The sequence below is a fragment of the Ammodytes marinus genome (genome assembly GCF_949987685.1).
Source record: "Ammodytes marinus genome assembly, chromosome: 22".
Lineage (NCBI taxonomy): Eukaryota > Metazoa > Chordata > Actinopteri > Uranoscopiformes > Ammodytidae > Ammodytes > Ammodytes marinus.
Window position 1 is genome coordinate 7,440,665 of NC_137226.1, and position 13,750 is coordinate 7,454,414.

Here is a 13,750-nt window from a genome sequence, read left to right on the forward strand (position 1 = left end):
GGCTTTACTCCACCACTGACCTCAGTCCATGTTGTACTTTAGCTGTGCGAATTAATGAACAAATGAAGGCCATAATTATAATATAGCCTATCTTTACGTACGATGAAACAAGAAAGGGAAAAAACAGAGCAATATAGATATTATATTAAAAAATAAATTAAAGTGTGGATCCCATGTGTTAGGACATTGGTTATATAACATTTTTGATTTTTTTCTGTGGGAAACCCCAGGCAGATCGTATCAACCACATGTCGACTATAGCCTAAGGTTATGGCCTCGAACAGATGTGGAATTAATCAAATTACCCTTCAAAAAACTGACCTGGGTCTCGGACCCCTTTTTGCCTTAATAGTCCTCCATAATGGGGCTTTTTGGACTTTAAGGACTACTTTAGTTGCAGTACCGCGGATGGACACACTGGGCAAAATAAGCTGTAAGAATTACTTAAACACACTGAATCCACGTGGATTGATTAATGACTGTTATTCAGAGTCAAACAGAATGGTCAATGTGGGCTATCTATCTTTAACACAGCCGATATGTTCACAACCAGGGGTCATTGCCCGCCCGGAGAGGCAGGCCTCCCCCAGGGTAGGCCCTCCACGGTGCTCCGCCCTCACTGAGGAAGGCTCTCCTCCTCCTCTATTCCCCTACTCTAGTCTGCAGCCATCGACGGAACTTCAGAGCCGTAAACTTCACTCTTTACAGCCGTTTCCAGGATCTATGTTGTGGTACCGGGCGATGCAGTGAGGTGAAGCCGGCATGTGAAGCTAATCTACGGCCAGAAACTCGAGACGATCGCGGAAAGAAGATGAGCTCCAGGTCCTAGTCGGCGGTAGGAAAAACTTCCCCTCGTTTTTTTTGTCTTTCTCATTTCCATGAAAACAATCACGGCCAGAGCTTCAGTGGAGTAGTTTACATATTCGTAGAAGACGCATGTACGTGTTTTGTTCTGAGTTAACGTAAACAATTGTTAAAATGTATCTTATTTTTGTTGTTTTGTTTTGTTTTTTTAAAGCAAACTTTGGTTAAACCGCAAACTGAAGTTCAGTCCAGTGACGTCACGTCGAGACAATAAAAAAGATAGCCTACAACGGAGTCTGAAAATGAGAAATGTTAATTAATAAAATAAAGTTGTTTTGTTCAATATGGAGCAATAAATACGTTGATTAAAACAGTTATTTACATTCTAATGAACGTTGTTACATTGTTATTGTAATATTTAACAACTGTAGTGGGGGGGAGTAATGTAGATTACTGGAACTACATTTTTTTTTAAATACCTTTCTTCCATATAGGCTGCGTTATTTGAAAACATAGAAGAACTTATTCTGTTGTAAGGGATTTTTCTTTTGTTTTTGCATATAACATGAATAATGATTATGTTTTTTTATGTAAGCCAGTTCTGAAACTAAATATATATATTTGTACTTCTTATAAAGAGACCGTACTTGAAACATGTCATAATTCATAGGAAGGTATTTACAAACACAGAACAAAGTGAATATTGTAAAAAAAAAAAAACTTCAACTTCAACTTCATTTGTATGACGGCTTTAGTTTCATTCATCCCCATACTGTCGAGTGCAAACTAATAATTATATATTTATGAAGGAAAATTGCAGAAAGCTTTTAGATAGCATATATAATTTACTTTAAATGTGTTTGTGTCACAGGTTCACCACTACAGCTTCTCCGTTCTCCTGTTTGTCCAAGTGGTGAGTTCATCTCCTCCATGTTGTTATGTTGTGGTTTCAGTTTGACTACGAAGGGTGACAAACATGTTTACAGATCACGTGTTGTTACGGACATTAGTGAATTATAGTGTGAGGCTCACATAAAACGTAAAAAAAAAAACAAAAAAAAAACATAACCATAGCCAAGTGTGACAGGGTTTTACATCATTCAAGTTCATATAAGTCCTAAACTTTTGCCTATGGAAGAGACTTTTAATGGTTTCTTTTTAAACTTTTTTTTCTGTTTGCAGTGCCTGTCGATTCAATAATGGCTCGTGGCTGCATCTGCTGTGTGAAGTACATGCTCTTCCTCTTCAACCTGCTATTCTGGGTAATTTACACACACAAACACACACTCAAAGTCAGATTTATTTATTTATTTAAATCTTTTTTTAGCTGTTACCGTTAATCAGTAGTAAGATCGGCACACCAATTAAAGTGTTTCATTATCGTTAAATCAGCAGGAAGTTTCTGAGTTTCCTTTTATTTTGTTTGTGTGTGTGTGTGTGTGTGTGTTTGTGTGTGTGTGTGTGTGTGTGTGTGTGTGTGTGTGTGTGTGTGTGTGTGTGTGTGTGTGTGTGTGTGCGTGCGTGCGTGCGTGCGTGCGTGCGTGCGTGCGTGCGTGCGTGTGTTTGCGTGTGTGTGTACTTGTACAATATTTTTCTTAAGAGTGAGGATATTTTTGGAAAGCGAGGATATGTTAGCCAGTTCTCACTTTGGGACAGGCCGTTTACGTTTAAAGGGCTGTTTAAGCCGAGGGTTAAGACTAGGCTTTAAGGTTCAGGTATGAACTAGGTTTGGGTTACGGTTAGTGTAAGGGTTGGGGTTTGGCATTTAGTTCGGATGGTTAGGGTAAGGGTAAGGGGCTAGGGAATGCTTTATGTCAATGAATGTCCTGATAAGTATAGCCGTACAAACGTGTGTGTGTGTGTGTGTGTTTCAGTTGGGTGGGTGTGGATTGCTGGGTGTAGGCGTGTGGCTCTCTGTGTCACAGGGAAGCTTTGCCACCCTGTCGCCCTCCTTCCCGTCCATCTCCGCCGCCAATCTCATCATCACCCTGGGAACCGTCGTCATGATTACGGGCTTCCTGGGTTGCCTGGGTGCCATCAAGGAGAACAAGTGTCTGCTGCTGAGTGTGAGTAGTGTACACACTACAATACCCACCATGCATCACTGGGGTTGTTGTTTATATATCAGTTTTAGTCTGAGTGTAGTTCTTCTCAATTATGTTGTGTTCAGGTTGAGTTGGAATTTTGAATATTGGAGCATTTTCATGTTCAGAATCAGTGACTTTTTATTATATATTTTTTAACTTACTACATGTGCTGATTGTATGAGAGAAGTCCCTACCACCATCACCAAGTTTATTTTATTTTTAGATCTAAAAGCTGAAATAAAGTGTAATTTAAGTAGTGAGCTCATAATTACAATGTTTTGCATTGACATAAATGCAACAGTAGTGTATCCTGCTCACATTGAAGCTTTGCGATCTTTTTCTTCTCCTGATTCTCTTCTCAGTTTTTCATCGTTCTGTTGATCATCCTCCTGGCCGAACTCATCCTCCTCATCCTGTTCTTTGTCTACACCGACAAGGTAAGTGTGTGTGTGTGTGTGTGTGTCTTATTCATCCTCTCTACATATACTGTACAGTATGCCTACATATCCCACAATCCACCTCTTCTCTTGTTTGAACAGGTGAATGAAAACGCCAAACGGGATCTGAAAGAAGGTTTGGTGCTGTACAGCACCGATAACAATGCTGGTCTGAGGGATGCATGGAACACCATACAGGGAGAGGTAGACCAAACACACACACACACAAAAACACACAGAAAATAATTTTTTAAGTTTTGGAAAAAAGTACAAAGTAGGATATTAGTAAGTGTTTTAACTCTTGTTTTTTAATATAAAGCCCATTCTTAACATGTCTCTCTCTCCGGTCTTTTACTAGTGGCGATGTTGTGGCGTAAATGGCCACGCTGACTGGAAAACCGCGCTGCCTGACAACGCTGTTCCCGACCGATGCTGCCAGCAGTATTACACTGGCTGTGGACGCAACGCCTCCAGCACATTCTGGTCCCAGGTCAGTGTGTGTGTGTGTGTGTGTGTGTGTGTTTGTGTGTGTGAGCACTACGGGTGTTAAGAAAGTCTTTAGGTTGTTCTACTCAGTGACTTGTCCCATTCACTCTGGGGGAATAAAGCAGCTGAGAATTTGCTGAGCGGTTAGATACCAACCAAGATACCAACCAAGATTGACACCAACCACTGTTTATATGAAGAAAACAGCCTAGCATAGCTTAAAGACTTGAAGCTGGTGGAAACTACTAGCCTGATTTTGGCCACAAAGGTACTAGCACCTTCAAAGGCTACACCATTTTGCTATAAATAAACAAACACAGAATATCATGTGAGCTTTCATGGAGGAAGGAAACATGTAAGGTTGAAAAATATATTTTGCAATAATTTCCTGCAAAACTTTTATGGTGGAGTCTCTTCTTTAAACTGAATTGTTGCCTTTACAAACTACTGTTGCTATGTGTTTTTTTCAGGGCTGCTACAGGAAGGCCGAGGATTGGCTGGATAACAACAAACACCTGCTGGGAACCATCGCCATGTGTGTGCTGGTCATACAGGTAAGAAGCAGCACATATACAAAAAGAAAATCAAGCTTCAAATATGAATCTATTATCTTTTTTTTTAAATTGTTGTTTTCCACACAGTTACTTTTAAACGTTACTTTTTTTTTTAAATTGTCATTTTCTAGCTCCTTGGCATGGCTTTCTCCATGACGCTTTACCAGCAGATCCACAGATCCGGGAAGAAGTTCGAAGCCTGAGAGGATTGACACAACCATGCTTATGGTAATAATGTGGTACATTCAAATATCACCATAGGCTATACACACACCTTCTGTTTATCGTGTGCCACTGCTGCCTTTTTATCTATCCAGTCATTTATTGTTGTGAATAGCATTTAAACTAGATTTTTATTCTTATTATTGGCTTTTTATAAAATCTCATTATTGCATTTTGTGTGTTGTGTTGTGTTGTGTTGTATATTTGAGATAAGGAGGACTGGATTAAGTGAGGAGAATAGTTTGTTGCCATGCCTGTGGAAAAATATACAAAGTTTGGATCCATTTATAACAAGCATTGTGTGTGTACTAACATGTTCAATAAAAGCCTTTTCTCTTCACAGTTGTGACAATGTTTGTCCATTACACACTTGATGACCTCATTATATCTTTCTTTACTCAGCAGTTTTCTCTATCTGCTTTCACCCCGTACAGGCTCACATCTCTTTAGTTACACAGATAACAATAGTGTCTGAATCAATTCACTTAGCACTTTTATCAAGTTTCATATCAGTCAATCAATCAAAATGTTTGATCATGTAGTGTTTTCCCGTTTCTTAGGTGACAGAGAAATTCCTCAACCACTGATAGCTTGTCTTAAAATGTGTTTACTGCGTTACTGCAACTGATCAAAATCAACAGGTAATGTGACATTTATCTACAATTGTTGGTTTCTAGGAGAGTTAAAACTGTCAAGATAGGGGGCGCCTTTAGCTCAGTTGGTAGGGCGTCCCCTCCATAGGCCTCGGCCAACAGCGGACCCGGGTTCGTTTCCAGCCCGCGATCGTTCTCTGCATGTCACTCCCCTCTCTGCCCCATTTCAACTCTGTCTCTACACTATCAATAAAGCATAAAAATGCCCAAAAAAAGAAGAAAAAAAATGTTAAGATAATCAATTGATGTATTGGCATCAGTCACACTCTGTCACACACACACACACACACACATGAGGTTTTAGTGACTACAACAGAGTTTTTTATGATGATATAACAAGGAATTGGTTCCATGTTTTTTGGACTCCCCCAAAAAAAAAATCCAGTGATAAGCCATGTACTCCCTGTAGAGAATTCCCTTCACCTCAGCTAAAGAGGAAACTAAACAAAAACAATGTTAAACTAAAGACTTGGCATCTTTTATCAGCATAGCTCACAGCATCCCTTATCATATCATTATAACTGACATTTATAAGTTGAAATTGTTTGAAATTTACACTTTTGAAAGTGAAACAAAACAACCAAATATATGACCTGGTAAAAAAACATTTAATTCATAGATCTCCAGAAAAAAGTCAAAGTTTAGATGCATTATTATGTATTTATTAAGGTGAAGGCAGAATACAGATCAACACTAGTTATTGTCTGCTCATAAGTCCATGGTTTTGTCGTTATCAAACACAACGTTTCCTTTGATGACGACATAACGGATAAGTTCCTGGTGTCCACCTAGCTGGTAGATCAGATGCTCCCACCTGCAATTAAAAACATGGAGAACATATCATTTTTTTTAACATAGATATTATAGTGTATGAAATATACACACAAATTAAAATTATAATGTTATTTTAGGTAAACCTGGTGGTGAGGTTAAATAGGTTAATTTATCACGGTGTATTAGGTTGTATTTGCGTGTCGTCAACAGGACGTCCTATTCACTTTCTGAACTTTTTAATGAAAATGTTAACATTATTTTTTTACCAAATATTTTTACATAATAATGTTCATTTCCAATCCAAAAAATAACTAGTCATTAAAGCTGTCAAATGTAAAGGATAACAAGTTCAACATATCGCTCTGTGATGACATATATTAGAAGTACTAAGTACCATGAAATGGAAATACTCAAGTAAAGTACCTGTTGCACCATTTGTTTTTTACTACTTGAAGTGCAGCTGACTTAAACACAAATTGTATCCATGATTTTCTCACTATAAAAAACAAGTTGTTTCAGAGTCATGGGTCAAAGTTAGATGTGTAAGCCCTAATTTACCGTGTGGCTCTAAGAATGAGCAGGTCTCCGTGTTTGTTGACCTCCAGCGAGCCGTGTGTGTGTGAGCGTCCCAGGGCGTATGCTGCATTGATGGTGGCCCCAGCCAGAGCCTCAGGCATGGACATCCTCATGTTAACACAGGCCAGGTGCATCACTATGGGCTGGGTAGGGACAATACACAAATAAAAAGATTATTTGAAATCACCATCATTATGCAAATCTTTTCGTGGATGAAACTCAATACTCACCATGGAGCAGCAGTATGCGTTGGGGTTGAAGTCGCTGCCAAGGGCTACAATGACTCCAGCTTCCAACATGTCTCTGGCCCGAGGCTGGGGCAGTCTGAAATCACACACACATACACACGATTGTACAGCTACACTTGTGAGGATATTCATTCAGGTCTCTAAGACTTGAATTAGCTCTCATAAAAATATTTGTATAAGTACACACACACACACACACATTATCAGCTATCAGGGCTGTGTGAGTGTGTGTAACACCGAATTGGTAGAAGTATTCAGGTCCTTTGCTTTAACTTTAATGAATGCACTAACACAACACAATGTACTGTGTGTTCCCTACCGTAGAATATACGCTGTAGTTGGCAGGAGGACGGCAGCGGTTTTTGCAGTTGCCATGGCAGCGATGCCATCGTCTGTCACCTCCTCCAGGTGACTGATGGCTAAGGCTCCGAGCTCTGCACCCAGCTGACACACACACACACACACACACACACACACACACACACAAACACACAAACAATTATTTATTGCTTTGTTTAGCACCACATCAATCCATCCATTCATTTTGAACTCGTAAGCAATCCACCCCTTTTTTCTATTTAATTGTATTTTATCTATGTATTTATATGCGGTATATTTCACTTTCAGACTATATTAATTCTCCTTTTTTCTTCTCCCTCTTTTAGTCCATATTATAAAAGAAAAATATGTTATTTGCATTGTACTCACCTGTAAAACCTTTCTGAAAACCATTTTTTTATTTGTAAAAGAACCGACTAGTAAATACAGCATTAAGAGTAGTGTGATACCTGAGCAGAGTTCATGGGATGAAGCTCGTCCCCGTGGAAGTTGATATTGAGTCCCAGGTCTTTGCCGGCCTGTAGAATGGAGCGGGTGGAGTTCAGATCGAACACTCCGCGCTCACAGAACACGTCGATGTTGTCCACTCTCAGATTCTCGGCGGACATCTTGTGCCTGAGCCGCGGCAGCTGCACCGTCAGGATGTCCTGAGTGGCTTCCTCTACTGTCTTCCCTCTGAAGAAAAGGACAGAGAAGAAGAGTAAAGATCATTCCGCAGGCTGTGATGTGAAATGATAATATGTATTGTGTACTGTGTGGAGGTATGGGGAACACACAAAAAACAAAGATGCACCGATATTCAACGCTCAAAAAAAAGAGCTGTACGAATTTTTTGGGGCAAAAACTTGTACAACTTTGATTAGGTCAAAGGTCAAGGTCACTGTGACCTTGAGATATTCATTGAGACATTGCGTTCACAAGAACACATGAATTGTGAAAACGATTTTCTTCAAACTTTGCACAAAGCTGTACATTTTACTTTTATTATCTACTTTGAATAATGTATTCAAAATAAGAAAATGTTTTTAACTTTTTCTAATTCCTCTTGAGCATCAACGAAATCATCTGAGTTGCTTATTTGTTGCTGAGGATCAGCTTTGTTTTTCTTTTAATATAGCACAATTCAGACACAAGGACATTCAAAGTGCTTTAGATGGATGGATGGATGGATGGATGGATGGATGGATGGATGGATGGATGGATGGATGGATGGATGGATGGATGGATGGATGGATGGATGGATGGATGGATGGATGGATGGATGGATGGATGGATGGATGGATGGATGGATGGATGGATGGATGGATGGATGGATGGATGGATGGATGGATGGATGGATGGATGGATGGATGGATGGATGGATGGATGGATGGATGGATGGATGGATGGATGGATGGATGGATGGATGGATGGATGGATGGATGGATGGATGGATGGATGGATGGATGGATGGATGGATGGATGGATGGATGGATGGATAGATAGATAGATAGATAGATAGATAGATAGATAGATAGATAGATAGATAGATAGATAGATAGATAGATAGATAGATAGATAGATAGATAGATAGATAGATAGATAGATAGATAGATAGATAGATAGATAGATAGATAGATAGACAAATCCTTTTGTGTACAATCCTCACTTGGGCACAGCGTGGGCTCCACAGTAGGTTGAGGAGATGTTTATGGGCAGGGTGCGTCTGGCCTCTTCTATCACCTCCAGCATCTTCATCTCCGTGTCGAGCTCCAGGCCGTAGCCGCTCTTACACTCCACCAGAGTGGACCCCGCGCGCTGCATCCGCCCCAGCCTGTTGCAAAGGGAGACCAGCAGCTCGGAGGGGCCCGCGGCACGAGTGTGATCCACAGTGAAGTGTATCCCTCCGCCCGCACGGTGCACGTCCATGTAGGTAGCGCCCGCCAACTGTTAAGAGAAACACAGAAGTCAGCGAGCGTTAACTGCAACTGGGGGAGTTAGATTTAAGGAGAGATGACAGAAGCAAAGTGTTTACAGGGCCTGCTGGATCGCCAAAATAAGAGAAAGAGCTTTCCGAAAATCTACACAGTTTTTTGTGATGTGATTCGTGTCAGGTTGCTCTATAGCAGTTTTTAACAAGAAATTAAGACCAGAAAAGTAGTATAATAGGATCTCTTTAAGTAGGCCTATTAAAAACTTTAGACGCCGATATGTTGTTCAAATTAAATAAAGACTCTGGCTTTATCCAACATCTAGATTGTTTTGTTGTTAAAGTGATGAAAATGTACGTGTAATCAGTTAGATATTGCATAATTTGCATATTTATGATGATATCTATAAGTTAAAAAGTTACCCTATTCACAGTAGTAGTAACATATTTACCTTCATTGCAAATTCATGCACCCTGTCACCAGCCCACACTGGATGTGTGTGTGCGTCAACAAGCCCTGAAAATAAATAACACAATTACATAACTACATATGAATGTAGTCCTCTGTTGAACTGCAAAAAAACATTACAAATCTTAGCTGATACTCACCAGGCAGAACACACATTCCTGTCGCATCAATCACTTTATCAAAGGACGCCTCTGGATACTTTGCTGCGATGATTTCTGCAGGGCCCACAGCCTGAATCAGCCCATCACTGGATAAAGAAATTAGTTTTATGTCAAAATGAACTTAGAACTGAACCGAATTAGCAGGTTAAACTAATGAAAGTTGAGCCTGAGATGATATAACATGGTTGGTAACAATAGAGATAATAGATATGATATATATCCTGTAGTCTTCCTATGGCCAGACTATAATTTCACCGCACTAGTTATAAAAAATATAGCTATTATTATAAATAGGATTACAGTTTTCATCCATCTAGTAATTCTTCTCCTGATTTGTAATGAGCTACTATAGCTGTAGAGGGCACCAGTGCAAACACTAATCTTGTGCTGCAGTGATATAAATTCACTTCACCAAAAAAAAGCAATGGTTAAATATTGACACTTGTCTTTTTGGGTTCCATAAGTATAAATAAAAGATCTACATTTAGTTTATTTTACTTAACCTTGTCTTTTTGTTTTAGTATATTTCTTCTATATTGCGATCTTTTAGCAGACATTATATATTAGTTTATTCAACAATCTGAACCAAAAATATCAACTTCAACTAACTGAACAACATCCCATAATCATTATAAGGACTATTTTGCAGGTTATTACAAAATAATTTGTTCATATTTTAACTCTGGCTTTATGCACAATCAAGATGTTTGTATTTTGAAGAGATGCAAATGTACAGTTAGATAATGCTATAATTGCATATTTATTCACATATTTCAGGAAAAAAGTTGTTAATACATTAAAATAAGTTTCAATGTAAGAAATCAAGTGGCAAAGATTCATGATATTTAGAAGTAAAATATTTGACCCTATTTATCTGCAGTGTCTCAACTTAACATGTGCGCAACCATGATTCAGCAACATTACCCGGCTATGAGGTGTGTGTAGAAAACTTACCTTCCTATCACTACGCTCCCATTCTCAATCACACACAGGTTTTGCGCCCCGAGTTTGGTCAGAAACTTCTCTCCTTTGTTGCAGATCAGAACCACCTGTCGGGCGTTCTTCACCAGCAGTCTGTAGTTACTGGACATTTTTTTTTTATGTATCCTAATGCAAAGACTCTTCACTTCAAAATGACTTGGTTGGTTCTCAACTAGTTTTGGGAACAAGGCAAATATTTGTCTGTGGAGAGAGCAGGGTTTAAAGTGCACAGAGAGAGGGGCGGTGCTACTGCAACACACATCAAGAGACATTTTTAACTAGTGACTTTAGGAAATTTCAATATGCAGCTCCTCACACATCACAAAATAACCACAAATCAGGTTTAAGAAAGGCTTATACTCATTTATTGTGTCTGTATTACAATGTCACAACATAAAATTGGTCTCGCATACAGTAAAAAAGAAAAAAAGGGGGGAAAAAATCTTCAAAACTGCCTGAAAAGAAATTACAAAAAAAAAGCAATCATTCATTTGTTTCACATGGTGAAAACACAAACACGCATCAACTCAGCTACGAGGTTACAGTCACACTCAGACAGAACAAGTCTTCTTCTCCTCCGACATCACTCTCTCATTTCTCCGTCCTCCTCCTCTTCTTCTACGCCTCTGATGTACAAAACGTTATTGCACCTGTGGGGTATGAATGAAACACACCTGTTAGCAGCGTAAATTCAGCATATGGTTGGCACATAATAGCTCACAACAATGCCATGACTGACTGTAGGGGGAAAATACAGAAGCACAGCATGTTTTCTTTTCAAAAATTGACACGTTAATTATTAACACGGGTTAGTTAAGGTAGTTACAAAACCTTCCCCAACACCAAGAACACTCAGTGGCCTCTGTTAAGGAGAATTATTAAGGACTTTTGTTGTGGCCTACAATGGTAGTTCTACAAGTGTCTTGTCTATGGACTTTGTTTGTTTTCTGCAATATGTTCTGTTAGTGAGATATGAGATGTGGTATTAAAGTGGGTGTACTTTATTACTATGATTATGTCTTGTGAGGTGACTCGAAACAGGGTCCTACTAAGTTCCTTGAAATACCACCAACCCTGGTTGTGTGGCTATTAGAGATTTATACTATGTCAAATTAAGTAAAATAAATAAAGAAGCAAAACTATATACATATATATAAAATGGTTGTGGAATAAAGATGGGAAGTTTTTATGGTTAATAAACGTACCTGATTAGCACTTCACCAAGATGTCCTGCCAACGCTCCATCCACATACTCTTCTGTGTTTGCCAGCTGTGGGGTGGAAAACAAGCAAATACATAACAGGTCAGAAGCTCACCCTATAAAGATGTGCTTACATGCTTCAATTCAATTTGGCAAAGACAATGTTAAAAACATATGAAGGTGGATACTTTTCTGCACTAATCTAAGTGGTACATCTTGGGATACTATTACATCAGGACACTTTATATTTATCTGAAAACAGTGTCATCTTGTGGGGTAGATAGACAGAAGCACAACTACCATTAAAACGTGACGTAACAAGGAAAAAAAAAAAAGTACTGCAAAATCCCAAATTTATTTCAGTACAATACTCTTGATGTGCAAGCAAAGATGGCTCATAGCAGGATTGACAAATTACCTTTTATATTAATCAAATACATTGTTCTCACCTGCATATTCATGTACCCATCCACAGACACCAGGTAGCCCTTGTACTCCATGCCCCACTTCAGCTTCACCATCACTGGTTTGCCGGTGAGACCGTTCAGGAAAGGTTTTGGGTTCAGAGGTAAACTCTAAAAAGACAAAGAAGAGGAGAGGAAGGTTATAGAATTAAATTATAAAAATGCACAAATTACTGTATTAACATTTGGCTACATACCTATCCATATATATTGTGAGAGAATTTAGCAACAGTATCAGTGGTAATATTTATTTTCATACAAGAAATAATTTACCAAATGTAATTAGTTTGAAAACATCTGCCAAATAACGATGGTTCTGCACAACATAATATCAAATCTATGCACGTGACCATTTTCTAATTGGTTATGTTATTATAGTCAATTTGTGAATTTGAACAGAATTCATTTAAAAAACGCAACTTTCTGAATAAATTCGGTTAGAGAAATGACTGATAGCTTTTACGCATGGTGTAAGGTTACGGTTTATCTAGACCAATTGTAAATGTATCAACAGGTATTAATAGCATGTTAAGTCGCAAAATAACTAAGTAAAGTATAAATAACAAGTACTAAGTGTCTGCCGATAAGCATTTCGGTAAATTAGATGCTTTTTGCATATAGTTTGGTACGAACTTCCTCTCCACACAAAGCCGACCAAACTTAAAGGCATGGTTTTATTCGTAAATGAACCCGTAGCCGGCTTTTTAGTTTAGTGTTGTGCATGTAAACATTACACATTACGTTGCATGGGTGCGTAAATGCGAAGGATTCATTCATTCGCTAAAAATCATGAATGGGAAGCTAACGTGGCTAATGCTAACTGGGGAAAATCGCTTGTATTTTTGTGCGATTACAACGAAATACATCCCACGAAACATATTCTGAGTTGACGGTAAACAATATGAAGATATACTCACCATTTCTGTTGTACTTTACACAGCGTAGGGATAGGTCAATTTAGTGTCTTTTCGTCACAATAACGTTTCGCAAAGCAGCAACACGCTTTGCCGCCGAACAGGAAGTGTATTCCTATGACCTCAGAGAAATGGTCAGTGGTTTTACACAGCGCCGCCTGGAGGAGAGGGGTTGACACTGCAGGGTTATTCCTGTTACAGTTTTTCTCAGTTGCTTTGGTGCTTTTCTCAGATCAGAATGAAAATTCTCATAACTATTAGTTCAACCTCCGCAACATTTAGTCATTTGAGCACATCATAGTAGCAATTTCTCCTTCCTCTGAACAAATTGCAAATGCTTTTGGACATGTATCAGTTGCTTTCATACAATTCTCTGCTGTTTTATAACATTGTCATTTGCTTATGTCATGTCAGTCAAAATGAACTATACTTATGGATGCTGAATAGTCGTTCCCAATCAAACTAATAGTC

At 38.8% G+C, this 13,750-nt stretch overlaps 3 protein-coding genes across 3 annotated transcripts; 1 reads left to right on the top strand and 2 right to left on the bottom strand.

The window, feature by feature from the left end:
• Positions 1-647: 647 nt before the first annotated feature.
• On the top strand, positions 648-4,932 carry LOC307268348 (tetraspanin-9). The gene is made up of 9 exons (XM_080050933.1): positions 648-835; positions 1,676-1,717; positions 1,987-2,066; positions 2,679-2,870; positions 3,254-3,328; positions 3,431-3,532; positions 3,687-3,818; positions 4,285-4,368; positions 4,500-4,932. Exons 3-9 carry the CDS (start codon positions 2,004-2,006, stop codon positions 4,569-4,571), a joined length of 720 nt encoding a protein of 239 aa, XP_079907059.1. The 5' UTR covers positions 648-835; positions 1,676-1,717; positions 1,987-2,003; the 3' UTR covers positions 4,572-4,932.
• A 1,019-nt stretch (positions 4,933-5,951) lies between these two features.
• Positions 5,952-10,810, bottom strand: amdhd1 (amidohydrolase domain containing 1; the record flags this gene model as incomplete). The annotated part of the gene is made up of 9 exons (XM_080051107.1): positions 5,952-6,057; positions 6,576-6,736; positions 6,824-6,917; positions 7,161-7,285; positions 7,630-7,855; positions 8,829-9,106; positions 9,542-9,606; positions 9,699-9,805; positions 10,674-10,810. The coding sequence occupies 9 exons, from the start codon at positions 10,808-10,810 to the stop codon at positions 5,952-5,954; spliced, it is 1,299 nt and encodes a 432-aa protein (XP_079907233.1).
• Positions 10,811-11,042: 232 nt separating this feature from the next.
• Positions 11,043-13,397, bottom strand: snrpf (small nuclear ribonucleoprotein polypeptide F). The gene is made up of 4 exons (XM_080050893.1): positions 13,283-13,397; positions 12,351-12,476; positions 11,906-11,970; positions 11,043-11,350 (listed from the first exon to the last, which is right to left on the bottom strand). Exons 1-4 carry the CDS (start codon positions 13,283-13,285, stop codon positions 11,284-11,286), a joined length of 261 nt encoding a protein of 86 aa, XP_079907019.1. The 5' UTR covers positions 13,286-13,397; the 3' UTR covers positions 11,043-11,283.
• Positions 13,398-13,750: the final 353 nt, after the last annotated feature.

Excerpts from the sequence above, each read along its gene's own strand:
- snrpf (XM_080050893.1), bottom strand. Across the intron at positions 11,971-12,350 it reads ATGGGTACATGAATATGCAG|CTGGCAAACACAGAAGAGTA; the intron begins GTGAGAACAATG and ends TCCACCCCACAG. Across the intron at positions 11,351-11,905 it reads CTTGGTGAAGTGCTAATCAG|GTGCAATAACGTTTTGTACA; the intron begins GTACGTTTATTA and ends CATACCCCACAG.
- LOC307268348 (XM_080050933.1), top strand. The coding sequence starts at position 2,004 with ATGGCTCGTGGCTGCATCTGCTGTGTGAAGTACATGCTCTTCCTCTTC. Across the intron at positions 2,067-2,678 it reads TCTTCAACCTGCTATTCTGG|TTGGGTGGGTGTGGATTGCT; the intron begins GTAATTTACACA and ends TGTGTGTTTCAG. Across the intron at positions 3,329-3,430 it reads TCTTTGTCTACACCGACAAG|GTGAATGAAAACGCCAAACG; the intron begins GTAAGTGTGTGT and ends TTGTTTGAACAG.